Source organism: Puntigrus tetrazona, chromosome 16, assembly GCF_018831695.1.
Source record: "Puntigrus tetrazona isolate hp1 chromosome 16, ASM1883169v1, whole genome shotgun sequence".
NCBI lineage: Eukaryota > Metazoa > Chordata > Actinopteri > Cypriniformes > Cyprinidae > Puntigrus > Puntigrus tetrazona.
The window spans coordinates 27,390,445-27,400,444 of NC_056714.1; the positions used below are offsets into that span (position 1 = coordinate 27,390,445).

At 31.9% G+C, this 10,000-nt stretch overlaps 1 protein-coding gene across 1 annotated transcript in view; it reads left to right on the forward strand.

The window, feature by feature from the left end:
• ptdss1a (phosphatidylserine synthase 1a) overlaps positions 1-10,000 on the forward strand; it is a 14,853-nt gene that overhangs the window by 4,651 nt on the left and 202 nt on the right. The window contains exons 3-13 of the mRNA XM_043260084.1: positions 31-75; positions 182-306; positions 1,299-1,457; positions 2,159-2,310; positions 4,116-4,257; positions 6,353-6,465; positions 7,416-7,481; positions 7,624-7,723; positions 7,792-7,860; positions 7,954-8,017; positions 9,741-10,000. The exon at positions 9,741-10,000 is cut by the window's right edge and continues 202 nt beyond it. Coding sequence (XP_043116019.1) covers positions 31-75; positions 182-306; positions 1,299-1,457; positions 2,159-2,310; positions 4,116-4,257; positions 6,353-6,465; positions 7,416-7,481; positions 7,624-7,723; positions 7,792-7,860; positions 7,954-8,017; positions 9,741-9,832 — 1,127 coding nt within the window. The 3' untranslated portion in view covers positions 9,833-10,000. The remainder of the gene's footprint in view (positions 1-30; positions 76-181; positions 307-1,298; positions 1,458-2,158; positions 2,311-4,115; positions 4,258-6,352; positions 6,466-7,415; positions 7,482-7,623; positions 7,724-7,791; positions 7,861-7,953; positions 8,018-9,740) is intronic.

Sequence of the window (10,000 nt, forward strand, 5' to 3'; positions counted from 1 at the left end):
GTCAACTAAAAACCTTTTTTTTTTCCCCAGGGCCGTTCACAAGACCCCATCCAGCAATATGGCGCATAGTGTTCGGTGAGTGCAGGCCTTGTAATATAGATGCACCGCCAGATCATCTTTAAACATGAATAAATGATGAAAGGTGCCGAGTGCATGCCGTGTTTCTCGTCTGTTTGTGCAGGGTTGAGTGTGCTCTACTTCCTCTTCTTGGTCTTCATCATCTTCCTGAACTGGGAGCAGGTCAAGTCTCTCATGTTCTGGCTGGATCCCAATCTGCGTTACGCCAAACGGGAAGCCGACGTCATGGTCAGTGACGGTCAGCGAGATCTGACCCGGTTCTGTGGTTCAAGGAAAAGCGTCCGTCAATACGTTCTCTTCTGCCAGAGATCACACATCTGACTCGGCGTAGTTCGCTGAAAGAAAACCCCAAAAGTTTTTTCCAAACATTAGCTAAAAATTAAATATTTATACTTATTTCCACTAGCTGCCGAGGAAACATTTCTCATTTTTAACTTGATATGCTAAAATAACGGCAAGAAAATGAAAATAAGGTGCTGTCAAATGATTAATTGCATCCTAAATAAGTGTTTGTTTACATAATAAAATAAAAATATATATATAAAATAAATAATTTTTGGAATGCATTTACGTGTGTATATATTCTAATTTATACTATTATATAATATATACATGTGTATTCATGCATGCATAATAAATGCAGTATAAACGTGTAAAAACAGCACTGATTATACAGACATTGCAAAAGACAAATTCAGGGCTAATTAATTTAAGCTTTATTTAAATATTAATTTGAATAATATGAAAATGTTTCTGTGTGTATATATCAGTAATAAGGCATGTTTTAGAAAAATAAGATGCAGGAAAATGTAATAAAATATTTTTAAATGTAACATTTAATAAAACCTTTGTAGAATTTAATAAAATTATTATTATAGTATTAAAATGCATCTTTTTTCAAATTAAAACAACTTGATAAACTAGTTATTAAATAAAGAATCTGGTTAAAATAACATTTTTGATTTTGAAAAGTTGATTAATTGAGGCCGTCAAAATATAACTTTTAAAATTGTATTAATTTAATTGTCTTTTTGATTGTTAAAATTAAATCAACCTATTTAATTATTAAAATTAAACTAAAACATTGTCCAGCTAGTTACGTCTCATAAAATGAAAAAATAAAAATAAAAAAATCATACTAAATTAGTAAAACTTAAAAAAAAATGAAAACAGACGAAGTGAAAATGCTCTACTGAAATGTCTTCTGTGATGATTGACAGGAGTATGCCGTCAACTGTCATGTGATCACCTGGGAGCGGATCCTCAGCCACTTTGACATCTTCGCCTTCAGTCATTTCTGGGGCTGGGGGATGAAGGCTCTTCTGATCCGCAGCTATGGACTGTGCTGGACCATCAGCATCACCTGGGAGCTGACCGAGGTGAAACACCAGAGTCTTGACTCAGAAAACACGTGGTTGTTTCATCGCTGATGACAGAAAAGATCCACTTTGAACCAAATTGTTGAAGCACTCACGCGTTGATAGCAAATGTATACGAAACACTAAAATGCAGAATCCTTATGAATTAAAAGGACAGCAAAGTTTTGTTTCCTTGCAATAAAAATAACTGTCAGGTTGCAAAAAAAAAACTTTTCAAATTTTTTACGTTTGTTTTAAGTTCATGTACTAAAACACAACGAAGTGATTAAATTTATTTATTTTTTTTTTAGCCAAAAAAAAAAGAAAGCATAAGTAAACGCCTTTCACTATTGTTATTGTAATAAAAATATAACATTTTTAAAATTCGTGAAATTAATGGCTTAGTCGTGATTTTTGATTATTAAAATTAAACCAGTAAAACTAAAAACAGAAAAATTAAAACGCAAATTAGGGATAAAATATATTATTTGGCCTCAAATAACTTCATTTTAGCTTTGGTTCAGCAATCCCAGAATGCACTGTAAAATGCTCAGCGAAAAAACAATGACTCAAATTCAAATTTTCCTTTTGTTTAGATGTTTTTCAATTAAAACAATTAAATGCAAATTAATGTTATTGACTGCAATAAATAGTTAAAGCAGCTTATTACAGCATGGTTTGTTAGAAACGGGCTAATGGCGGATAAATCTCTCTCCTCGCAGCTCTTCTTCATGCATCTTCTTCCTAATTTCGCTGAGTGCTGGTGGGATCAGGTCATCCTGGACATTCTGCTGTGTAACGGCGGAGGGATCTGGCTCGGGATGACCGTCTGCCGCTTCCTGGAGATGCGCACGTATCACTGGGCCAGCATCAAGTAAGAAACGCCTCTCGAACGCCGCCTTTTCCGGTTCTTGGTCCTGCGCTCCGAAACGCTCTATCCTTCAGATCGTCCCTTTTTCCCCCATGCTTTTGCTTAACCTGAACACGGGAGGAAAAACAGGCCAACTTTCCAGCTCCCGAAGAGTTAAAAAGTTGACCTGTACCGTTTGTGCATCTGGTCGTTAGCACTTTTAGCATAGCTTAGCGTAGGTCATTGATTCTGATTGGACCGTTAGCATCACGCTCAAAAATGGCCGAAGAGTTTCAGTAACGTTTTCTATTTGAAACACGACACAAACTATATACAGTGATATCACGCAGCACCCGAAAGTAGTCCCCAGCGTTTTCACGTTCCGCGTAAAATCAATGCGCCTTCTGCGGCCGTAGTACCTTCAACTTTCTTAATTCCTTGAACTTCCTCCGGAATGAGAGTATAGTTCCTAGTCATGTTGCCTTTTTTATTTTCCGCCAGGCTTGGTACGTAACGTAACTACAGAAGAGTCACGTTTTAAATAGAAAAGATATCGAAACTCTGTACTCGTGCTAACTGTCCAGTCAGATTCAATGGTCTACGCTAAGCTACAGTGCTCCTGAAGATCAGCTTGAACGGATTCAAAAACGGTAAAAATCAAGTTTAACTCTTGGAGAGTTGGAAATGGCGGCGTGTTTAACTCTTTCCCCGCCAAACACGGGATCTTCCCGTTTTCTGCGTACGCTAGGGGGCGCTGTCACGCGTCTCCCGAACCAGTCCCGAGTCACTCGATCGTAAACGCAGACCAGGAAGACGCAGAAACGAGCGACATCGCGTGTTAGCGTATGCCTACGAAAAATAATGTGATCGTCAACACTAACCACATACAAAAAAGTTGGGCTTTTTTGTATAAGAAGTAGCCCATATTCACAAAACACCTTGAGGCCGAAAGCATCTCCTAACTTGACTCTTTGGTCGTTTTTAAACGAGATGCTTCTGGTCTAATCGGATTCAGTGATCTATGCTAAGCTATGCTAAAAGCGCTAGCGCTAGACCAAGAGATCGGCTGAATGGATCTCAACGCGGTGAAACTCAACATTTTAACCCTTTGGGAGTTGGAGAATGAGCCTTTTTTTCACAAAAAGTGGAGCGTTTCTTTTAAGACTTCTCTCTGTTCCGTCGTCTCGGGAGCTTTCTATTATGCTTTTCTATTACGTCTTCTTTTGTCTGTAATCCTTACTGCAGTGCTTAGTTTAGGTTTTATGGCGTAATGCGTTTAGTTGCTTGATATTTCCGGTGTTTTGTCCGTGCAGGACCTTGGTAAGCACTTTTAACTCTTTCCCTGCCAGCGTTTTTGAAAAAAAGCCACCATTTTTGTTGCATGAATATCTAAACGTGCAATACGTCAAAATAAAAGCCCTCTACTTTTAAACAATCAGTGTGTTCTGCTGCTTTCTGCTGTTCAGTGCTTTGATAACACCTGTGTTGTTAAAAGCGCTATAGAAATAAAAAAGATTGATTGATTGAAACAATGAGAATTTTATTTCTAGTTTTAGCTTTAAACGTTTTTTTTTTTTTATCAACACTTGATGCTCCCGAAGCGGTTCTTGATCACTTTCTGGATCCTTTTATAGGCGGTTAGTGTTGACGTTGGCATTATTTTTCATATGAATATGCTTTATATTCGAGATCGCTTGTTCGACGCGAGACTCGTTGGGGACGGGCGTAACGGCGCCCCCTAGCGTGCATCAGTGAAAACACAGAAAGCTGAACATTCGGTCGTCTGAAAGGGCTTTGCACGTAATGTCGAGTGTGTTTGTGCCGCTCAGAGACATCCACAGCACCACGGGGAAGATCAAGCGCGCCGTCCTTCAGTTCACTCCGGCGAGCTGGACATACGTGCGCTGGCTCGACCCCAAGTCCTCCCTGCAGAGAGTCATGGGAGTCTATCTGTTCATGATCATATGGCAGGTCAGTGCTTCACTTTCAGACTGCTTTGAAAAAATAAAGCGCTTCACTGGGGCGTCATAGCTATTTGAAATAAATATAATTATTATTATTATTATTATTATTGTTATTATTTATTATAATTATTATATATTATATCAACATTTTATTAATAATAATATATTATTATTACTATATTTATATTACTATATTTATTATTATATTATAATATTACTTTATTATTTTATTATAATATTACTTTATTATTTTATTATAATATATTTATTATAATATAATATATTATATTACTATATTTATTATAATATATTATATTACTATTTATTATTATTATTATTGTTATTGTTGTTATTATTATTATTATTATTATTATTATTATATTTATTATTATTATTATATATTATATCAACATTTATTATTATTAAGTATTATTTAAGCCCTGAAAAATGAAAACATGGCGATTTTTAGGTTTGGTTCAAGTCCGAGTTGGTATCCCAGAATGCACTTTGGAAACACAAAACAATAATTAAAAATGGATTACTTTTAGTCTGTATTAATAATCGTACTCATAATTCTATATACAGTATAATGCACGCACATCAGTTTATAAATATATTTGTCTTTCATCTTTTGTTTTGTCGGAGTAATATTGAGAAATCAATTAAAATGTTTTATTCTCATTTAGTTTCATCTTTCTTTAAATGATATGGTAATTAATATTTTATTTGGGTGGTCAAATTATATAGAGAAAAATACTGATAAAAGATTAATTTGGTAACACTTTACAGTCATTTTGCTAACATTAATTGCTTTAGTTCTAATGAACAGTGAAGAATACTTCTAAAGCATTTATTAAATGATTAAATCTGATAGTTGTTGATATTATTTAAAGAACCCGAGCTGACATTAACTAACAATAATCAGTGTTTATATCAACAACTATCATTAAATAAGGGTAAGAATTATTATTAATTACATCCCTATTAATACATTTTATTAATCCGGCTAACCCCCAAACTACTTGAATTAACTTTTATTAGTCTGCGTTTTTATTTATTTTATATATTTTAAGTAACTAGTTAAACCAGCCCTAACTAGTTGAGAAGTGGGGGGTCACATGAGTTCTCCTGAGAACAGGCTCCGCCCCCCCCGAGCCGTTTCCACGGCGATGAAAGGCCGCTCTTCGTTCTCTATTGTGTGAAGAGTCCAGTCCCTCGCTCCCTACCGAGGGCCCTTTACACAATAATTAAAAGTCTTAGAGAATGGGCGCTTCATGTCCTCCTCAAACAGCTAGATATGGGGCTCTTTGAAAAAGCTGTAGTACTTTTTAGGTTTTTAGATCATTTACCTTGCTTTAAGTAGGTCGGCTTATGAAAACAGACTACATGTGACGTGCAAAACACGGTTTTTATGTCCGCCCTGGTTGTGGAACGTGAACTATATTATAACACGGCTGTTATTTGATAAATGCATGAAGTTATTAATATATAGTCGTGTTCATACGATAACGAGGAACTTCTGTAAACTGACAAAGACGGCAGAAAAAAGCGAACAAAAAAAAAGACCAATAATAGAACAATGGCTTTAGCAATTTTAAGATAAGACAAGTGAAAAGTATATATAATAAGAACTATAAAACATTTAGAAGATAAGAATATGAAATATTAAGAAAATATGAACTAACTTCATGGTTTTCTGTAAGATCCTCTATAAATAGAACTACATTAAAATTAGTTTATTACTTAAAATGATATAAATGTTTGCTTTTATTTAAAATATTAGGATAAACCTGATGTACTGAAATAACTAATACTAATATGATGTATATAAAATAATTAAAACAAAATTACTGAAATTGAAGGAAAAAATCCTGCATTTAAGATAATTTTAGTTTATCTAAATGCTATTATAAAAAAATATATATTTATATTTATTTATATATTTATTTATATTTATTTATATATAAATAAATATATAAATGTATTTATATTTATTTATATATTTATATTTATTTATATATTTATTTATTTTGTCAAATCAGTATTACTAGATGCATTCGGGTCAGACTTGATAAAAAGCGTTCCTCTGTGTCTGACTCCAGCTGACGGAGCTGAACACCTTCTTCCTGAAGCACATCTTCGTCTTCCCAGCATGCCACGCTCTCAGCTGGTGCCGCATCCTGTTCATCGGGATCATCACCGCTCCTACAGTACGGTACGGGACTTTTATTTAGTGCTAAATATACGTTTTACTGAGCTGCATGTTGTTTGTTTTAAAATGTAAAAAATTGTGAAGATTGAATTTAAAAAATAAAATAAAATGCATGTAAAAGCTGTCAAATAAAATGTAATGCCTGAATTGTATTATTGTTAAATATAATGTAAAATTTAAATAAATGCAAAGGAACAAATGAAAATAAATACCTGAATCGTTTTAATATAAAACTATTTTAAAATGCAATATCCAAACACCTGAATCATTAATTAATAAAAATGTAAAATTTAAATAAAAAAATATCAATAAAAAAAAAAGCCAATGAAAAAAAATAAAGTATGAATACCTGAATCATGAATTAAATCAACGAAATTTTAAATTAAAATGTGATGCTCACACACCTCGATCATTAATGAAATCATAAAAATGGCTTAAAAACATTGTATGAAAATAAATATATGAACACTAGTCAATTAAAATGTGTGATACCTGCATCATTAATTCATAAAAATGTACAAATAAAATTAATATTACATAAAATGTCTAAAAATTGAAAGAAATTATCAATATATAATATATATTTTTTAAATAATATATATTAAATATATTTATTAAATATATATTAAATAATATATATTTATTAAATTTTATATATATATATATATATATATATATATATATATATATATATATATATATATATATATATATATATATATATATATATATATATAAAAATAATAATATATATATTTAAAAGCAACAAAAAAAGGAGATAATGATGATAATAATAATGTACAAACAATCAAGTGAATCTAATCGAAAAATATAAAGTAACAAAAACTGATAAAGGTGCATGGATGAAAATCTAAAAGCCAATCCTAGCATGTCATGTGACCCTGAAATAATACCAGTGTAGTAAGCAGATGTTGGTTTGTTCTGATGTTCAGGCAGTATTACGCGTATCTGACGGACACTCAGTGTAAGCGGGTCGGGACTCAGTGCTGGGTGTTCGGGTGAGTCTTCTCAACTAACACACAGATCGGAGATATCTTCAGCTTTTTAGTTTGATTTTATCATTCTTGATGTTTTCTGGAGACGCCGCCGACTCCAGAATGGTTCAGTCCGTCTAAATCTTTCTTTGCTTCTGTCCCGCAGAGCGATCGCTTTCCTCGAGGCCTTGGCGTGCGTCAAGTTCGGACAGGACTTGTTCTCCAAGACGCAGGTGCTGTACGTGATCCTGTGGCTCGTGTGTTTGGTGAGTTCAGACTCGGTGGTCTCTGTCTCCGTCTCCGTCTCTCGCTCACTGTTGGTTTGTGTCTGAAGGCTTTCATCACGTTCCTGTGTCTTTATGGGATGGTTTGGTTCGCGGAGACCTACGGGCCCCGACAGAAGGTGCGTCTTTTTGCTCGCTTCACGGACAAAATCCAAATAAATAAATGTAAGCCCATAGATGATATGGAGTTTATGAATGCTGTGACCCTGCAGAGCTTCTCGGAGTGTGAGGACAGTATTTACACGGAGCCGGTCGATGCCGCTTCTGAATGCAGAGGTACAGATTATTAATGCTTGGTTATGATAATGATGAACGTGAGCTGTAGGGACCTCTAGTGGAGAACCAGCAGAAACACAGAGAACAAATAGACGGGAATCATTTTTAATATTAGACCCACACACGTGGGTCTAATATATATATATATATATATATATATATATATATATATATATATATATATATATATATATATATATATATATATATATATATATATATATATATATATATATATATATATATATATATAATTATTATTATTCTTTATACATATATTTTTTTCAAGATGTTTATGTTCGTCAAGGCTGCTTTTATTTGATCAAAAATACAGGAAATATATTGTGTAATAATTTTGCGACGTAAAATAACTATTTTCTGTTTTCTATTTTCTACAGTGTCACATGATCTTTAGAAATCATTTTAATATGCTGATTTATTATCAGTGATGGAAACTGTACTGCTTAATATTTTATTATATATATATATATATATATATATATATATATATATATATATATATATATATATATATATATTTTTTTTTTTTTTTTTTTTTTTATTTTATTTTTGTATAATTGAAAGAATAAAATTTCTAACAATATACACTACCATTCAAAATTTTGGGGTCAGTACATTTTTATTTATTTATTTTTATTTGAAAGAAATTAAATCATGTTAAAATTACACAAAGATTTATATTGTTAGATAAGGTTTATATTTTTAAATTTTGAAAAATACAGTAAAATATTCAAAATGAACAAAAATCACAATTTTTGCCAACATAATAATAATTGTAATAATAAATCAGTATATCGGAATTTGTGGTTCTATTTGAAAGTATATTAAAATATTTTTATTATATAAAATTATAAAAATTTATATAATATATATAAAATTATTTAAAATGGTAAAAATTTCACAATATTTCTTTTTTTGTTGAGTTTTTGATCAAGTAACTGCAGCCTTGATGAACATTAAAAACATCTAAAATATTACAAATCTTACTGTTTTCAAACTTTTGACTGTGTGTGTGTGTGTGTGTGTAAAATAAATACTATAATCTAATATTTATTTAAAAACAACTTCTTACTATTTGTTAATAAATGAAACTGTTAAGATTGTACACTAATAATATTACATGACTGTATAGTTGCTACCGACCCACTCAGAAAAGTCTCACTAGTTCAGGAACACTGGCTCACTATTTTATTTTTTAAAACTTCTATATAATAAGTGACACTGGAAGCCACACTAGAAATGCAAGGCCAAGTCAAGCATATTATCTTTGTGCATTTTTTTTTCTTTTATTGAAATATTGTATTTTATTTTATTTCATTTTTGTAATTTACCTTTTTAAATTTATTTAGCATTTCAATTTATGTTCATTTTGAATGTTTTTATAAAAATAAGTTTTGACATTTAAAAAAAAAAAAAAAAAATTAATAATAATAATAATAAAATAAATAAAAAAAAAAAAAAAAAAAAAAAATATATATATATATATATATATATATATATATATATATATATATATTATTATTATTATTATTATTATTATTATTATTATTTTTTTTTTTTTTTTTTTTTTTACTTTTAATAACCCTTATAGTCAATGCAATGTACAATGCAGCTGTACATATCCAGTCAAATGAATTAGTTTGCCTCTAGGTCTTTGCAAACATGCATGAATTATGCCTTTGTGTGTTTTCTGTCACTGCAGGGGACTTTGAGACGGACGGCACAACTTCCTCCTCCACCAGGAAACGGAGAGACTCGGGGAGTAACAGAAGCATCAACGGTGTGGAGAAATAAGGCGTCTCGTACAGAAGCTTTTGCACAGGTGTCTTCTCCTGTGAGCGGAGAGAGCATCAGATGACTGAAAAGGCAATACAGTGTGTCCGGTGTTTAGTTAGCGACAGAGACTGGTTAACCAGGTTAGATCCCGAGCAGTGTTTCTCTGTCAGGGGCCGTGTTCATATC